Below are 19,482 nucleotides of genomic sequence, written 5' to 3'. Positions count from 1 at the left end.
GGGTAAGTAAAACCCTAATGGTCAGTGTCAGATTCTCGTTTTGAAGTCAGAACCTTCTAGGAAGTAATATTTGCATCGGTGCTTGTTTCACAAAGGCAGCAGTTCTTGTTTTTTCCCTTCTTTCTTGAAAACAGGTTTCTAGTATGGTTCTTAGAGCATGAAGCTGTTACAAGCAAGAGTGCTGAGGTGCGTATTGATAGAAGCAGCATAAAAACGTGTCCAGAGTTTGCACCAGCTTCTCACACCTTTGTGTCCTGTAAGGTGAGCCAAAAGAGGCATATAAGGAACTTGGAAAAACAGTTTTTCCTGGGGAAAGTCTTGAGAGGAGCCTCAGCTCTACTCTTACCCCTTTCTTACAGCATTTGTGGAGAATGGGGTCAAGTAAAGCAAAGCTCTTACCTTTCTCTAGCTGTCATTGATGTTTCTGCAATAGCAGAAATCGTAACAAACACTTTCTGCTGTGGTACAACAAAAGATGGGTGTGGTAGAAAGTAAGAGATTTTTGGTTTATGGTCGATGTTGAAGATACTGTGAAAATGCTGCTTGATCTACTTACTTGGCTTTCCAGAGGGCATGACTTAAACATAGTCTTCTACTACTAAGGACTCTTAAAATAAGGAAAATATTAAGGAAGATATCCAGCATTCAAAAAATGCCATGTTACTGGCCCTTGTTACTCTCTTCTGTTTCAAATAAATACCTTCAGAGAGAATGTTAGTTGGGTAAGCTTCTGCAGCTTTTGGTTGCTAATATGCCACGGTAACACAGGGAGGGGTAGAACAGACCTTGAAAGCTGTGTCTCTGGCAGGCTCTGTACCTCATTAGCAAGATTCTGATCTTATTTTTAAGAATGTTCCTATTGTGAAATTTAGTATATTAAATTAAAACTAAAAAAACAAAACCAAAACCGTTTAGAATTCTGTTCCTCACTTTCAGTCCTGTCAGCCAACAGGTGTCACAGTGACCCTTCCTTCCTAGTTCTTGAGTTCAAAGTAATTCAAAGTAATGAGGTAGTAACATCCTGCAGCTGTTGCTTCCCAATTCTTCTCTGATAGTATTTGCTTGTCCTTCTAGGGCTTGTGGAGAGAGAGAGGTCTGTGTGTGTGGCTGCTTGGTGGTAGTTGTCAGATGTACAGAGGATGGAAAAGATGCAAAATATAAGCACATAGAGAAGACTAAGAATCCAGTCTTGGAGGATAATGCTTGTTTTGGTGGGATACTTTGGTATTTGAATGTAGCGTTGTAGTAAGCAGCAGGGTTTGAGAGATGAGGGAGATTTAAAGGAGGAAGAGAAAGTATTAATGTGGTCACCATCAGCTGTTGGTCAGCAGCATCAATGTGTAAATGCCTACATAACTTCACAGAATTTTTTGATCTATTTTTCTAGCAAAGTGAGGCCTCTATAGTTGTGGTCTACCTATCCATCTGTCAGTCTCTCCTCGGTAAGTTTTGAACACCCTGGTTTTGTTCCAGATAAGCTTGAAGGAGGAGCTGAAGTCAAATTCAGACACCTGTAACGTTTGTGGGAACAGCTTGCTTTGTGGCAAGAGGGCAAAAAGAGTTGTAGGGAAAACAAGAGAGTTCTCCATTTGGGGAAGGAGGTCCGAAGCATGAGAGACACTTACTTGGAAATGTAATAAGTACTGATGGAGGCAACCAAATGAAGTCAATTGAAAAATAATGTTATTCCTGTTTTTGAGCTAAAGAGTGATTTAAAGTAATATAGTGTAATCCAAAGCTCTCTTAATAATGCCTTCATCATATTTTTTCATGCTGTGACAAGAGATACTTTAGTATTTCTCTGTTGTGAGAAACAATAGGTTTAATGCTTCAAACTTTGGCGACGTAGTTCAAATGTGAACCTCTGGTCCCTGTGATGGTTTTACAACACAACCTAAATATATATTGGGGAAAAAAAAATCCCAGGCGTTTTTGCTGACCTCATAACTGTTTAGGCTCTTTGTGTTGAAAATAAATTTCCCAAACAGTTCATCTAGCTGGTGAGGGGGAAATAAAATTTCTGATTGATAGGAGCAGTTAGGTGCAGACTCTTGACTGCCACACGGCAATTAACTCATGGAGGCAAGGAATCGTTTCAGACCATCTGTGCGTCGGGTCTTTCAAAGAGCAGTCAACGTTGCAGCATGTAATATGCCGAACATCTTTGCTCTGCATCTGGAGGCTCTTTCATATCACCTTGCATTTTCAGCAAAAGGAAAGAAATTCTACATGCCTGCATATAGTGAGGTTCTCGTACCACCTTTCTTATGAATTTCCATTAAGGGACTGGGGCATTAAACAACTGTTAGGTGTACATCTCTCCTTTAGACTTGGGAGACTAACTTTCAGTTGTCATATTCATGAAATGATTGAAAGATTACACAAGTTTTCTCCTGGCTGAGAAAAGACAGTGAAATTATTATGGTGATGTGATTTCACAAAATACAAACTACTCAGAAAATCATCTCTTTCATTACTTTTTCATTTACAGTGATTACCATCTTCCCAAACAGTAGACTTGGGAGTATATGTTGATGTGAAATGTTGCAGGGAGCAGAGAAGGAAGCTGTGCAGTTTTTGTTTAGTAGGATATCCATTTATTTTACTTTCTTTGTAGGATATCTGTTTCTTAAAATGCTTCTTGTCACTGAGAGTGTATACCAAGTTTGTAGTTGTTTTCAAAACAGTCTAATTTATACTTTATTAATATTTTTCATAGATATTATTGAGTGTTATTACAGAAACAATTCGGCGCTTTAGAGCTCTGTTATGCAATAAGCAAGAAAATATTTCATCTGCTTTACCTACTGCTTTTTGGCTGCCTGTCCCTCAAACTTGTTTTTCTGAGGAGTGAAATCTCTGCGTGTTAGTCTAATTACTGCATGTCAGTTCTTTAACTCTTAAAAAGGCTCATATGTCAGCTGTGCAAAAGCAAGGAGAGGTGCAGTGACTTAACCAAGGGTCCAAATGCCTATAAAGCATGTGCAGTAGCAATGACAATGCCAAATGAAGGTGGTGCTGATTATTGTCCCCTTAGCAAGCCACAGATTGGTGTTCCCCCCAAACTCTTCACTTTTAATGCTGTGGTGAACGATATTAATTAGCATCAATGCTCAGGGACCTTAAGTTGCTCTTTGCCAAGTGTATTTACTCATACCTGTGCAAGGGTCAGCCAAGGTGATACCAGGTGAGTTAAAGCCGTTAACTATGTCCTTTTTCCTGTTTGTTGTTGGGGCCTGCCTCTGAGATCAGTGGAAACTTTGCTGTTGCTGTAAGTCACAGAGGAATTGGCTGTTTGTCAGCTGTTTGTTGTTTAAAAAATAATCATAATAAATTAAATAGATGTTTTCCTTGGGAGCAAGTGCTTCCATTTTGCCATCTCAGGTTACTACACGCTTCCTTCCAGCACTTAGCCATGCAAGTGCATGCGTTGATTGTAATCACATAATCAGAATAACCAGATTTGTGTACATTTCCTGCTTTCTCTTTTTTTTCTTTTCAAGCCTGAGACCGCAGCTGTGCTGAAGCGCACTGTTGAGGCTCTCATGGAGAATGGAGCCGTTGTGAGGAACCTCGAAAACCTGGGAGAAAGGGCTCTGCCGTACAAAATCTCCAAGCACAAGCAGCGCCACAGAAGAGGAGGGTATGCACGATGTGTTTTTGCTTAAAACCCTTTCAGTGCTCACTTAAAATGTCCACAAGCCGCTGTCGTTGTTTGGTCTTCCTCGTGCTTTTGGGGAGCAGATGTGCAATGTGTGTCGCCTCAGCAAAGCAGATCGTGCTCCACTTCAAGTGTTTCGTGCTGCTTTGTTTTGTGTGCTGGCTGCTCCTTGTTCATGTGCTCCTTGTGTCTTGTGAGTGGCCTGAGCTCAGGCCTCGGGACTGCTTTTCCCCAATGTACACAATGTTATTTTGTTAGGCCGTTTTTACGTAACTGTTTTCCAAGGCGGGCAGGCTGTTTACTGATAAAAGTCTCACTTAATCTGCTGGTTGCTAATTGGCAAGATTGATCCTTTTTCTCTAATGCATCTGAGCTAAATGTTGATTACCATACACATCCCGTAAGGCTCACTCGTGATTTTGGTACAGCTTTAGCTAGAGATGACCACGTAAGCACAACTGGCTTGTTTAGAGGAGAAACATCTCCGTTTGTCCCCACGGAGGAAAACTGGGACATGGGATGTCAGCCTTCTCCTGCGAGGCAGAGCAGAGGAGCTGCGGCCTTCTCCCCTGACTGCCCGCGCTGGCGTTTTGTTGCTCCTTGAGGCTGCCTCCGAAATGGAAATGGATGCTGGCTCTCCGCGAGGGCTGAGAAATGTTGCTAAGCAACCCGTGCTGCACCGGGGCTGCCTGCTGTAATCAAAATAACAATTAGCCGACCGCTTCTCCTCATCCCCGTAGCACAACTGGGCATAAGTGGACCTGCTGCCTTCCTGTTCAGGCCTTCTGGTTCCTGCCGGCATGAGGTGGCTCTGGGGAGCGCCTTTTAGGAAGCCCTTGGTAGGTTGTCTCCTGAGGGTGCCTCACAGCTTCGCTCCCTTTGCCGAAGACCCCTTCCTTCTCCTGCAAAGTAGGAGCTGGCAGCTCGAGCAGACAGACAGTAAGCGGAGGGGAGGGAATCTCCACGTTGTGCCTGTTGCTTACCCAAAAGCAACAGCGACGTGGCCATGGTTGTCTTCTGCTCCTGCTCCTTGGTGTCTGTGATTGCCTTCGAAACATGGCTTAATCCCGATAGTTTTGCATTTTAGGATGAAGTCTTGTTGTCTGCATGTGGGAGCTAATCAAAGCCTTGCCTCAAGACAGAATGATTCATTACCTCATCCATCCAACATTATTTCCAGGCTGATTCAGCAGGAGAAGGAGTTGGTGTAACTCTGGTACTACAGGTGGAGACCAAAGGCAGAGAGACTGTATTCCACTGATTTGGGATGCTGAAGTTGAGACTTTTAGCTTCTAGTTTCTTTTTTTCTACAGCACTGAGCCCTCTGAAACACTTCACCGCTTTGGATCACAGTTTCCGCTTGGCTTGGGTGGCAATACTCCACCGTCAGGGCTTGGGTTCTTCAGCAGGGAAAAGAGAAAAGGAGAAAACCATAACCAGATGTCACAAGAATTATGTAGAGGTGAATACAAGCCTTTTCTTGAGGGTATCTTTCAGACATGTAGGCTAGCTAAACTCATTTATTACAACAGATTACCTGTTTAATAAGCAGGAGGGGATCAGTAGACTATAATAACCCTCTGCAGAGCTGAGAGCAGACACATTTTGTTTTCTGCTTGAGGTGTGGTTTTAGTGACAAATAATTGCCATCATGTTTTGAAACATGGGCACGAAGCCATCAGATTTATGTCACCATAACTGTTGTTTCTCTACCTCCCAGTTCAAGTGTCTCTAAATTAATTTAGCAGTCGTTCTGCTTGCCCTGGATTTGGATCCTCTGTATATGAATATGGCAGTTCCCTGCTCTAAATTGTTTGACTTCCTAAAAGGAAGCGATTAAAAGTAGGTACTACAGGAAAGGATAAGGTTGTTGTTCAGAGAGTTCAAATTCAGGAGAAACCAGATATTGCAATGGGAAGCAGCAGGCAGTTTCGGTACCTGGTAATGTGGGAGAATGCATTTGTGTAGATATGCCAGAGAGGCTGCAGTTCGGTGTACAGCTATGGTGGATTCCTGATCTGATATTTTATAAGGTCCAGAGAGTAACTTGCTCAGAATATTAAACAATCTAGGAATAGAGAGTGAAAAGTCAGTTCTTTATCCACCTCATAAAATCGGTCAGCTCTGTTTTACAACATCTGTAAAAGTAATCTCTTTTTTAACAGGACAACATTAAAAAGAAAGGGAAAAAAAAAAAAGCTCTTCAAGATGGTTCAGTAAGTGCACTCGCTAAAAAATCCTAACATCTTTTCTCCTTCATAATGAATTTTTAATTCTGCCTGTCTCCCCTTCAGTACCGAGGTGGTGTATTAAACAGTATAGTCTCTCACCTCTTCCTTATTCTGGGCTTTTTCTGAAATAACTGAAAGGGTTTCTGTGAGAGTGCAAATGAGGCTGTGTGTATGGGGAGAGTGGTGAACCCTTCAGAGCTTCTAATTTTTTGGGGGGTGGACTTGTTTGTTTTCTTAGTTTGGTGATTCTCAGCAGAGCTTTGACTAGTTTATTTTCTGAGAATGTGGAGAGGCTTGTGGGCTTAGGATGCATGCTGAATCCATTACTTCCTTTGACTTCCTGGCTGGTTTTCCTGTGTGAAAATTAGGGCAGTACAATATTCATAGCATAGGTCACAGCTTAATGGAGTGCATCTCTTAGAGACAGCTCTTGCCCTAGTGATCGCTACTCGAACCATCTTTCTGTCACTCAGAATGGCACCGAGTCCCCTCAGCTGCATGGGAAAACAAAGTGATTTTCCTAAACAGCCTGCTTCCTTTACAAATGCCCAGGGTTATCTCGGCTGTTCCCCTTACCTTGACTCAAGGGCCATCAGCCTGGCACTGCCAGCTGCTCACAGCTCTGCTGAGACGTGCTCTGTGGCATGTGTAGTATCATCCCTCTCCCAGCCTTTTGCTATGCATCTTTTCATTTAGTTAATTCTATCTGCAGTTCAAGCCTTTACACGCAGTGTATCATAACACTGAGTGACTGACAGAGAAAGAGGTGCAGTACACACAGCAAACCTGCCACTGGGCTCCACCAGGTTTTTTGTACTGTCTTTAGTAAATAGGAAGGAATTAACCTAGAAAATGCGTAGTTGTAGGTCCACGAGCAGGTACTTTTTATCCTCAATACACATTATTTTCTTCTGAGTTCTGCAGTGCTTTCAGCATCATCTGTCTCAGCTATACAGCGTTACAGGCACATTACAAATTTACGAGTATCCAGGACGCTTTGCAGATCGATTGGCAGCAAAATTCTCATTCTCTGTAAAGCTGAGATTTTTCAAAGGCTGCCACAGGGGATTGTGGCCCACAGCTGTCACTGGAATGAACAGTTTTACTCCACCAGCAGCTTTGCAGACCTCGGATCACATGTATAATTGACTTGTTTCTTCTCTGGAAATGGTATTCACTGAGCAGGTGATGCATGTGCATTGAGAGTGTATTAAAACAAATTTAGGTCTTTCTCTTAAATGCATCTTTCTTTTGACAGAAAACACCTTCCTTTTTTAGAGACCTAATGTTGACAGGCTTTGAATTTAGATAATTATGAAAATAGTATGTTTCAAGAACCGTAAGGGTACATCTGAAGAACAAAACTTTTAAATTGTTGGTGTACTGATATTTTAAACCGAAGTCAAAGTAGCTGCTAACTCACAGTACTAATTGCTGTAGCAGAATGTTGTTTTGGCTTCAAAGTATTTAAGAGCGTGATTCAAGTACATTCTGTAGCATATCACAAAATTGTAACAAATACAAAGTCACCTTATGGGTGAATGAAATGTGACACATTGGTTCCAGCGTGGGTTAGGTATGGAAGTGTACTTGGGGCACTGAGCCTGAGTGACTTGCCCGTGGCAGTCACATCTCTGGAAAAAAACAGCTGAGGAATGTAAGTAAGGATTCCTGGCAGTATCTCCTAATGGGCAATAGATTTGTGCCAAATATTTGTTCTGCTAGCCACTACTTGTTTCTACTTGTTTATCATTTTTAATGAGGTGTACTGAAGTTGCTTTTAACACTGGCACATTTTTTTAATACTGTATCACACGTATCAGGAGGTGCTTATTTCTGGAATAAACAAAAGTGAACTGATTTAAATAAGGTGTGTATTAGGATATGAATTCAAGGAATGTTAAACTTTGAATTTGTTTGTTGTTTAAAATGATACAGAAGCAACAAATCCCTCAAAGCTGCTTTCAAATAAAGGGTCTAGACCAGGGCTGGGGGATGACATTGCCGAGCCATTGCTGCATATTTGGTCAGTGCTGAACTGGAGGATATTGCAACTGCTCGTAAAATGATAGATCTCAGTGGCACAGTCTGTGGGTTTGCACTTTGTGGCATACCTGTTTTCTTTGGCCTTGCCAGGCTGTGCCTTAATCATACGCTTGTGGCACTTTGTCCTTCAAGGCATCAGACCGAGGAGCTGGTCTGGGGGAGGCGGTTGGTATGCCGGATATTTTTGCTTTAGGGGAGCTGCTACAACAGAGGCTGCAAAACAGATCTTAAAAAAATGATTCAGGCACTCCTTTGGGAAGATAGTGGCTCAAACTTTTTGCAGACCAGGTTTGTGTTAAACTGGAAGGGGATAGGACAGGGACTCTGGGAAGAAGGAAGTGGTCGAGTGTAATTGGGGTTTGATTATTGCCTTCCATTTGATATCCTGGTATCCACTACAGATTTGTTGTAAGAGTTAGTGTGTTTTTTTTTTTTGTTGTTTGTTTTTTTTTTTTAGTTTGTTTTTGTTGTGCATCAGCCTGCTCAGTGCTCAGATTTAGTACCATTTCATAAATCAGCACAGCACCGTGGTCTTCTCCTTCCACTTTGTTCTGCGTATGCACGTGCTTTTCCCTGCTTAATCTACCTGTAACATGGTAACGTTTTTAGACCTATCTCCCTACACTTTTGACTGTTTCATTTTCTTTATTTGTGAATTCTCTAGCTGAACTGTGAATAATTTTGGTTGTTCCTAACAATTTCCTTTGCCTTGTTTTCTTTTTCTCTTTTAAACTTTGATTTTTGAGAAGACAGCAATGTTCTTTTGTTATTTGCTTGCTTGTCTCTTAATCTTTTTGTTTTGCTGTTCACTCTCAGTTATCTGATCAACCCACTAGTTCTCTGAAATAGCAAGCTCAGGTCTTACTTCTGTACGTGCTGAATTGTATTTTGGGAGCTTACCTTAACAAGTGTATGGGGAATTTTCAGTCGGAGGTGTGCAAGGATCCTAGTGATTGCTGGGATCTGTGAAGTAGCACGGAATGTGTATATATAAATGTATGTACCTGCAGCACCTGACCAGAGCAGACATCAGGAAATTAAAGTTACAATTTGAGTTGCAAGGTGGGTATGTTTGTGTGACAGTGGGAAAACTGCAAGGCCCCAAAAATGAGATGCTTTCCTAAGGATGCATGAAGTTTTTAGGCTCTGCAGTGCTGTGATTGCTCCCCAGGAACTGGGAGCAGCTCACCAGGCTTCAGTACCAGCATCCCCTCCGCGATGGTGAGGAAGGCTGCATGCCTCCCACAGGCTGTCCTGGCCTTCCCACAGCTCACTCCCAGCTTCTCTTGGTGGTTTAGGGTCTGAAGCAGTTTCCCCTCCTGTGGAAGCACCTTGTGTTTTGCCTCTATTATATGGCACCTGACTTAATGGTCATTGCCAAAGCACAGGCTCAGGAAAGGAGCATGAGTCTACCTAATTTCTTTGTGCCTCAGTGGCCTAATACACGAGAAATAGGTAGTTATTAAGATCATTATTTCAGTAATGGAGCATAATGTTCTTTAGGAGATCTGAACATATCTGTGTAAATTACGTCACGTGCTCAAACTTTGACTCTTTCCATAAAGTATCTAAGTTTTGGAACTATACTTGCACAAATTGATTTTAAACAAGCAGCTTGTGGCAGAGTAATATTCTTTGAGGACAAGAGAAGTTAAATTGTCATCCAGTCACCCATGCTGTCAGGATACAGCTTTACGAGTAAAATAATAGTTACCCATCAGAGTCATTCTCAGGAGTGTTCTCGACTTTCAACACACCATCTCTTCCCCCAATAAAATACAAGCTATCATGTAGTTGAAGGACTTCATCCTGAAGATAATACACCAACATGTGTAGCTTCCCTCAGGTAGGATCACTTGATTTTCATGGCTCCTGAAGGCCAAACAGGGGCAAAGAAAAACAGAGGCAGGAGGATGCAAACTTTTCTTCTTTAACACTGCCAGCCTAAATTTATGGTTAGTGCACAACCTAAGTGTGATTTTTGTTCAGATTTTAGAACATTTTATTGTGTTTCAGCAAAAAGGAGTTCGGGATCTGTGATGTACTGGGATGAGAACAGACACAGTTTGAATGTTTGAGTATGAGGCATGCTTGTAACATTTGCTACTAAATTGATTGTCTTCTTCCACTAGATGGGGCTTTCTCCATTGATGAGTTGAACCATTACTTTTCCTTCAAATGCTTTTGTCCACATTCATGTATAAATGTGCATCTACCTTGGGTACCAGAGCCCTGAAATGTTGAGTAGTGTTTTTTTTTTTGTTTTGTTTTGTTTTTTTTTTTTTCCTCACCTTATCACTGAGGGTGCGATTTGCAGTTTTGAAGCTTTTTAGCAGGAATGGCACAGTACAGTAGTTTGTGATGTTGAGGTGCCAGCATCAATTTCTGGTGCGGTAAATTCTGTAGCATCTTTATGCAAGCATGGTGATTAAATGTGATGGCTGCACTAAATAGTGGTCTTGGTCAGGTGGGAAGCAGTCACTTTTTTTTTTTTTTTTAAGCTCTGAATTAATACTTGCTGTGTAACTGCAGCTGTGCTCATAACAAATATGCAGACATTTCAAATGCTGCCCAGTGAGCGTGACTTTTCAAACACTCCGAGTAGGTCAGGCTTGTTTCTCTTTTGCAGTGAAACAGAATTTTTCTGCAACACTGCAAAATGTCTTTCTGTTATTTAATTAGCTTAATAACAGGCGTCTGGGTATAGAATTTGGCAAATGAAATTTCTGAAGAATGTGCACAGTTTTTTTTTTTTTTTTAAAAAAAAAAAAAACAGTATTTTTTTTCCCCCAGTATTAGTTCATTGTGGATTATTCGTGTCATTGCTGTGGCACAATCTAGTTACTAAAGCACTGGCTTTTGGTTTTGATCTGGAATGTCTCCGTTGCTGTCCTTGTGATTTTCAGAGGACTTCCATCTATTCCATAGGAGTGTTTTAGTTAGAAGTAGTAACACGTGCATTAGTCCTTCCAGCTACAAAACGATGGTCCTTCTGAGCATAAACTCACCCACCTGCCCTGCTAAGGAAGAATAGTGACCACGAGAGCCAAGGAGAAAAGCAAACTACTGCTCTTCAAGAGCAACGCAGTGGTTCCAAAGATGAAGTGGGCATTCTGGTAGCAGAGCAATTTCATTAACAGAGGATTACTATGGAGAAAATGACTGTCCAGCTACTTCCATGACAGTACTGCAGCTTGCTTTCCTCTAAACGATTTCTTGTTTCCTTCTGGGATGCTTTAGTTGTACATTTTCTTGCCTTTGTATCTTCCACTCTCCTACTGGGGAAGCTTACTTAGACTTCGTGTTGCTGCGTAAAGGAGAAATTTAAAGGAAAGATAGCTAATTGAGTTTATTATTAGAGCTTATCATCTTTAAGCATACAGACGTTTTCTGGGTACAACAATGGCACCACACAGCCTCTTCCAAGTCCCCTGTAAGTGTGCTTTTTCCCTCTGTTCCTCAGGTACATTGAACATAGCCTCACAGTCATAATCCAGGAGGATTTAAAAGTGAGTTTTGATCCAGGTGCCTTTCAGGGTTCTTTGAAGTCACAGACTGTCCATGTGAAAGCAAAATATACAAGCATCCATAGGACTTTAGGACTCAAATTCAAATGATTTCTGGCTTGGATGTATTAAAAAGGATACATGAAACATGGCATTTTTTTCATATGCAAAAGCATGTCCTTCTTTTCCTGAAATCCTATGATTTTCCTCTTTTTTTTTTTTTTTTTTTTTTTTTCAATTAACACATTGTTTCAGTACGTTTCAGTGGTTAGGCTGCTCTCCTGTATTTAAATCATCCTTCTATTTACAGTGGAGCGTGATGACAAAAATAACTGTGGTCTCATAGTGAATCAGTGGAATTTTCCTGCATTTCTCCCCTGATGACTCGGCTGACTCCTGGACAGCCTGAACGCTTCTGCATTTTTGCTTGCAGGAATGAGGTAGTTTCCCTCCTGCATTCCTGTATTTTTCCCCATCTTTGAGTCTGGCTGCGATTTGCTTTTGTTTACTACGCAAACAGTGGCGGCAGCGTGGTGTGTCGGGTCAGAGATGGCCGGCTGAAATTAAGGTTACTGCATGCTTTATGGAGAGCGGGCTTAAAAAAAAAGCCCACAGCCTGATGGCAGCTAATTTAAATGCATGTATTTGGAGGAAAGGTGCTCCAGATCTCCTCAGGAATTGCATTATCAATTGCATTTGGTTGTTTTGCTTGCAGCAGGCAGTTTCTGCTCTTTCTTTAATGAAAGAATAATATTTTATTTTTTTTATGCTGGCCCTCTTTTCCTTCCTTCTCTTTTGGCACAGGGAGGCAATCATTGCTTGTTACGCTGAGGAATGGGTGTTGTTTCAAGAAATGGCATTGTCGCCAGTGACTGCAGTTTTGTACCCTCAGATAAAATACCTATTCTGCGAGGAGTCATATAAAGATATGCTGCAACAGCTCATCCTCCCTTCCCCCACTTCTCCTTCAGTTATCAACAGTGCGTCAGTGGAAATTTCCACCCTTTGCTAATGTGAGAGAAAGCACAAAGTTGCAAAGCAGCCTTTTGAGAGGGAGGGGAAAAAATATTGCCGTTTTAGGAACACAATGAAAAGCAGCATATGACTTGAAAGCAGAAATGAAATGAAATTCTGGAGAACTGGGAATAAAAAGGGATGGCAGAGAGCACAGGTTGCAATCCGAACGAATGCTCTTGTGAACCAACTGCTTGGGGAAGGGGGCAGGTGAGTAGTGGTGTATCATCAGCTCGAATTTCTCCCCCCGTCGTCCCTTTTATTAGCTGCAACTGATTAAGAATTTGTAAGGGTTCTTCCAAAGGAGGGGATTGAAGTGGCATCTGTTAAATTTACCAGTGGCTTTTAATGGCTTTAACAGAAGATGTGACTTTCCCTTTTCAAGGGGTGTGCATCCTTCAGAAGTTGCTATGCCACAGTTTTATTGAATTTTCCAAGATTAAAGCTCGTTTCTCTCCCTGAACTGTTAACCAGGTGATATCTCCTGTTTACTGGTCTCCAGAAAATAACAGGCAGCTCAGCTTTCCAAATAAATTAAGCTCCGTGTGTGAGGATCTGCAAGGGGGACCAAGCCCACCATATTTCCTCCAAATCCTTGCTAAGGTGAGCTTTTTCTGCAGCTCGTAGCAGCCCTCCTGCTGCTGTCAGAGGAGCAGCACCTTAGCTGACGTGAACTGGCACTGCTCCCTCGGCTTCTGTGATGCTCGGCCACAGCCCGTGCCAGCTGGGCACCTCTTCTGGAGGCCTGGTTCCTTCCAGGCAGGCTGCAGGGAGATTTCTTGCTGTCGGGCCCTTCACACATGAGAAATTGTTGCTTCAATCTGCTTTTTCTAAGAAAGACTTCAGACCTGAATTGTGGCTATTAATATACACGCATCCATAAGAGGTTTGGGATTAGGACGTCTGGCTGAAGGGAAGCTTCTTTGCAGCGTTTTCCATGTGTGGATTCCACCCTGTGCAGCAATCCAGCACACGGTGCTTAAATCATTCCTGACCTGGTGGGTCTCCTCTGTGTGTAGTATATCTTGGTGTTACTTGTGCAACACATTTAGGTGGGTGAAAAAGAACCCCATGTGGGATAAGCAGTGTAAAAAACACAAATCTGTCTGTTGTTGGTGACCCCACCTCCTCTATTTCCTCTTCAGCTTCTTGTCTTGGGGACTTAATCCTCAAAGATTGCCTTTACCAAGGGGGACTGTGCAGTGTGATGTTTGCCCTACAGTTACAGAATCACAGAACTGGGTTGGAAGGGACCTTGAGAGATCATTGGGTCCAACCCCCCTGCCAAAGCAGGTTCCCTGGAGCAGGCTGCCCAGGTAGGGGTCCACACGGGCCTTGAATATCTCCAGAGAAGGAGACTCCACAACCTCCCTGGGCAGCCTGTCCCCGTGCCTTTGTAAGTTGCCTTTGTAAGAATCTGTACCTCCAACAGGACAAAGTCCCACCAGGTATACAGCTCTTAAATGAAACTGTGATGCTAGATCCTGCTTGGGTTTAAGTGATTTAGGAATATGGTCCTTGGCAAATGTGTGGTATGACTTCATTTAGAAGATGCCGCTTTGAAATTATACTGATGCTTCGTGAGGAGGTGTGTTTGCGTGGACTAGAAGGAAAGGAGAGCGTTAACAGGAGGATGCATAAAAATTAGAATGAAATATCTGAATGGTGAGTTCTGTCCTGCACACCTGGCCTTCAGATTACTGTTAGTCTTCGAAACAAGGTGGATGGTTTGATCCCTTTCATGAGATTTCTGAGGCAGTTGTGGTGTCTTTTTACGATAGTATAGTTAGTGCCATGCCAAACACAGACTGACTTACTATAAAGTTTTTTAATTATGGCTCTATTGACAATGGTAGTTTATTCACAGAATTTCAAGGGAGGAGGGATGGCCAATGGCACGGCTTCTGTATCAGCATGGTACCTGGCACCAGGTCACCCATAACTTGGAGGAGTGGTAGGCATAATGTTGCAATGAATTCAAGGTATATCTCATTTTAAGAAATTTGCGTGCCTGAGATTGTTGGTGTGCAATACTAGCCGTGTCCCAGACCTGAAGTTGCATTACTCATGAAATGCAGTTGGCCTCTTCACGTGTCTGAGCCTACTGGAGTTCTAAAAGCCTCTTGCGAAATTAAAATGGAGCTCACAAAGAAGGTGCAGTTCTTCAAAGCAATTTATTGCAGAAGTGATCTTGGTGACCTAAGATATTAACGGGGAGCAGCGTTCTCCTTTCTTTGTGTAGGGGTAGTTTTTTTATTCTTTGTAGATGTCAAAGGTAGTCGTGTGGTGGACATGAAGCGCTTACCTGGTGCGGTGCATTTTGTACGTGCCGTGTATGTGTGGAAGGAAGACCTTTTCAGTCCTGCCAAGATCAGCAAGACAGTAAGCTTGTCAAGTGCAAGCTGGCATTTCCTACATGCGTCTTCAGCTCCTGCCCTCAGATCGAAAATTTAAGCCATGCTCACATTGGAGAGGTGCCTAATTTGGCATAAATCCATCTCTTTGGGTTTATTTTACTTTTTTTTTTTAATGTACATTCAGCTCCGAAACAGAACTTTAAAGAACTGTGTCCATATACATGTAAGCTTGAGGTGCTTCACACTGACATTTGTTCCCCAAAGAAACAATGCCATGAATTCAAAGGAGATCAAGTTTTTCCCTCAACTGTTCAAATCGAGATGTGTAGATGAATGGAGTAGGTACAAGACGAGTAAGGTCTCTTTAATGTCCTTGTGTAAGAAGTGCTGTGCAACAAAGAAGAGTTCAGACTGAAGCTGCTTGAACTGAACTCTTTGTGTTTGAAATCAAAATAATACCGAGCTTTGATTTAAAACAATTCTGGTAGAAATATTTAAGGAAAAAATAGAACTTTTCATTTAAGAAGTCCCACAGAACAGCTACTTGAATTACAGTTGCAGTACAGGTATTTTGTTTTATTGTGTGTGTGTGTTTCTCATTACAGGTATTTTTTGGTAGACTTAGAGGCCCCACCTTCGATTGTATCAACCATGATGGATCATTTAGGACGTGATATTGATGTAATTAGACGTGCTTTTATAAAACATCCCGTGTCAAAGACAGAAGAATGCAGTGGCATAATCCCGGTCAGCTTTGAAGACAAACTAGCTGCCAAGAAGAAATGAATATTTTAAATTGCATGTTTGAAACTTTTAAAAGATTTTTTTTAGTCCTGCTTTGAATACAATTGTGATAACTAATGTCCATCAAAAATTATCAGTTTTAGCCATATTACGTGTTTGGTATAGTACACTATCTTAAGTTATTGTAACATTTGAGGTTTCTTTTTTGTTTAAAATAACTTGAGTAGACTTAATCTGTTTGCTTATTTTGATATACGACAACTCTGAAAATTGATTTTCTTTTCCCTTAGAGCATTACATTGATAAGATTTATCCATCATCAGAATGCTCGAAATAGCATTCTTTTCCAAAGACAGATTACTTAAGAATGTGTATTTACATAAGAGATTAAGAAGTCTATGGTGTAATATAGCGGTATAGTATGTGATCTGTTTGAGGATTTTTCTGCTTGCTTTTGGAAAAAAGGTAATAAAAGTGTGCTTAAAAATAAAACTTGACTCCTTCTCTGGTCTTCAAAAAAAAAAAAAAAAAAAAGTATAAGAAAAAATAGCTTACACTGCCAAAAGACATGCCGAACTTCTCTTTAAGGTTTTATCGGAACTCTGTTCAAAGCACAGGTAAAGAATTATTCAAATAATTGTACGAAATTATACAAAAAGCCAAGAATTTCCAAGTGGCATGTGAAAGAATAACCATACGTCTATATGAACAGAAGAATAAAAAATGTTTTATTTCACTATCAACCAGGCCCAGGCTGAACATTCAAACTGAGAAAAATGTCAGGAAAAAAGTCTTGATGTATATTTTGCCTTTTTTTTTCCTCACATAAAAACAGGACAAGCAGCAATGCATATGAAAGCTTATGTTACTGTCATATGATCTCCTCTTGGTCTGACGTACAAATTCATTAGTTTCTAGAGGATTTCCAGATTTTCCCCATGTTACTGAAGGAATGCACTTCCCATTTATCTCACTGAAGGTGTATATGTGTGCGTGTGGTAATTTTTGTAGGAAAATGAAGTTGACATCAATCTGTTGTTATGCACGGAGGGTGTTCTTTACCTGAATGAGCTTCACCAAGAAACCTTCACTCCAATGCTAAATGATGCCAGAGGGAAGGCCCGTCCAGCAGCTGAGGTCAGATTCCCAGGGAAACGTGATGGGTCTCATTGGTGTGACTGCTCTCCAGCATGCTGTCTCTTCATGCTCTTTTTCATGGATGATGCTTTTTTTTTTTTTTTTTTTTTTTCTTGGATACAGGACTTCAGGGGGAAATGAAACTAACTTTTCTTCAGAGTTTTTTCTTTTAAGGAAAAAGTAAGGTAGAAAAATGAAATTTTCTTTCTGTATGTCCATATTTAGGAGATGTGAACGTGTGTGTGTGTGTGTTTTTTTTTTTTTTTTCTTCTGTTGTTAAATCTGCTTTTAAGAGCAGACTGTCACATTTTGTCTCTTATTTCCTGGAAAAAAAAGTGTACCTTTAGTAGAGTAGGTACACTCCACTTTTTTTGTAGCTGTTGCCATTACTGATCATGTGCCTGCTATGTACCAGTGCCTGTTCCAGTGCTGCTCCTATCAATAACTTTCGCTTGTAGGGCAGACCTTTTTTCTATACAGGTGTGAGCTTAGCTGGGAGGAGCTGTAGGACTGAATGTTTGTGCTGTGAATTGGGATCCCTCAGCTGTCATTTTTCTCTGGCCCGCTGAAAATTCAGACTGCCAGACAACACAAGCTACAAATAGGGAAATATGCAATGCTTTAAAGAATGTGCTTTACTTGAGTTTCTCAAGTTTTTCTTAATAGAACACAAACAAAAACCTATAGCTTAAAGTCAAATCGAGATTCCGATCTTTTGTCATAGTTCCAGTGTTTTGTGGCATCAGGGCTTCATTGTTTTTAACACCTACATAATCACACAGCAAATTAATGATGTTTTTTTTTTTGTAAAACAAGACCGGTTCTCCCTTGTATCACCACCTCTGCAAGCTATTCACCTACACCTCTCCCCACCTTAAAAAAAAAAAAAAAAAAAAAAAAAAAAAGGCTTAGGTGACCAAATAGAGTATTAGTTTGTTCCTCTGATGTTTTATTCTTTAAAAAAATTGCTTTCAAGTCTAGCTTACAGCAATTTCCCTCTGGCTAGGACTTTGGGCCCTGTCGTTCATTTGAATAGGAGTATATAAGCTTTCAGCCTTGCAAAATGAAGAAGATTGAAAGCAGAGGCTGTACACATACAAATGTTGTATGTTTGTCTTTATTCAATTCTCTTTAGCGTAGTATTAAGTCTTGCACTTAATTTGTTCCAATTTTGATGTAGGTGCCCACGTTCAGTAGGAAAACCCTAGATGCTCATTAGGGGTGACCGTGTCAGCTTATCTATGGTATGTGTGATTTGTTGTGAATTTAGGACCTTAGGTTAGCCAGACTTTCATGTCCCTGTGGGTCCCATTTCTGATCTGAACAGAGGATGCCAAGAGCAGAAGACTTGGGCACCTGAGCCTGGCTAATCCCAAGAACGGATCAGAAGCAGTGAATCTCTTGGAGCCTCAGCTGACCCCAAAGAAACGTGGCAGTACCCACTCTGAGAGACAGCAGTCCCCAGAAGGCCACAAAACAAAGCATGTGGAGATGTTACCAATCCAGTTCTCCTCTGTTCTGAAGTACTGAATGTGCAAAAGCGGAAAACTGAAAATCTTTGCCTTTGGGATGGAAATAGTGACCACCGAAAGTCACCGGCCACAAGCACTGCAGCGCTTGCAGGCCTGGTGCGTGGTTACACAAGCACTCGTGCTTTCTCAGCAGCAGGATTTATTTATAAAAGGTCTGCTGAATAGCTGGCTCTTAACTGGGTGTACTATTTTCTTCATAATTGATAGTTTCTAATATGAACAGATTTTTTTTTTTTTTTTTTTTTTTTAATAGGGATTGGGTGGGGGAGGATGAGGAAGGAGTCTTGGGTTGCAATTTGTTTAGCCCAGTCAGCCACCCAGACTAGTAGTTAGCTATTTCAGGAAAGTAATGCAGAACAGTGTGTGCATTCTCTCTTGGTAGCTATAAATGCCGGAATGGGCATTGGATTATGTCAGAAGATTTGAGCAGTTTTGGTTTTGGGCAGTCCGAGTTGTCCCAAACTATACCTTGAGCAGTCGCAAATTCTCCCTACAGAGAGAGGGGCGATCTCAGCTCATCTTTGAGATGTGTTGGGGGTTCACTTCGCCTTTCTGATAGCTGTTCTGTCCCACTGGACTCTTGATCTCCAAGAATAAAATTTCAGGATGCTATGTGGTGTCAGTGGAGAGCCAGGAGAGTCGGTGCAGCTGGACCGTGGCAAAATAATAAAATGTCAAACTCCACTTTTGGCATTCCCGAAGGCGTAAACAATTTGAATACCAGTACCTTAAATTTTGTTTATCTGATAATGAAGCTCTTCCTGCCTTTGATCATGTTCCCAAGTGAATAAATGAGTAGTTTTATACTCCTAAATGCTCTGTTTTTCTTGTGGACTGTGGAGATGCACTGAGGTTGGTAAGTATTAAAGTAACAACTGGCAGTTCTCCTGCCTCAGAAATGTTTTCTGTTCTCTCTCCTACCTTCAGCAAACAAACGAGCACAAGCGGTTTCATGGTGAAGATCCTAGGCACATCTTCAGTCACTCATTTTCCCCGATTTTCTCTCTCTCACTCATTTGAATCTTGCACTGGGCTGCTTTCTCCGGCAGGCTGAGGGCACTGCAGTGTCAAAGCACTTAGCACTCTGCTCACAAAGCCCCTGGTGTGACTTGACCCTAGGAAGTTTGTGCACGCAGCGATTTGCTCCCACTGACCCAGAGATCAGTTTCTGTTTAGTAAGTTGCTACACGGTTGTGAAGCAAGACTTCAAAATTTAAAGCAGACCTGTTAAAGTCACAGATTTTTTTTTTTTTT

At 41.4% G+C, this 19,482-nt stretch overlaps 1 protein-coding gene across 5 annotated transcripts in view; it reads left to right on the top strand.

Annotated features, from left to right (window-relative positions):
- MRPS6 (mitochondrial ribosomal protein S6) overlaps positions 1 to 16,051 on the top strand; it is a 46,687-nt gene extending 30,636 nt beyond the window's left edge. For 3 of the 5 annotated variants that reach the window (XM_084526589.1, XM_084526590.1, XM_084526591.1), the window contains exons 3-5: positions 135 to 261; positions 3,504 to 3,643; positions 15,421 to 16,051. In XM_084526589.1, coding sequence (XP_084382715.1) covers positions 135 to 261; positions 3,504 to 3,643; positions 15,421 to 15,601 — 448 coding nt within the window. In that variant the 3' untranslated portion in view covers positions 15,602 to 16,051. The remainder of the gene's footprint in view (positions 1 to 134; positions 262 to 3,503; positions 3,644 to 15,420) is intronic. The other 2 variants (XM_084526592.1, XM_084526588.1) reach the window with 1 other exon arrangement.
- The last annotated feature ends 3,431 nt before the right edge of the window (positions 16,052 to 19,482 follow it).

This window comes from Aythya ferina (genome assembly GCF_964211825.1).
Source record: "Aythya ferina genome assembly, chromosome: 1".
NCBI lineage: Eukaryota > Metazoa > Chordata > Aves > Anseriformes > Anatidae > Aythya > Aythya ferina.
This window is presented reverse-complemented; position numbering and strand designations above follow the sequence as displayed.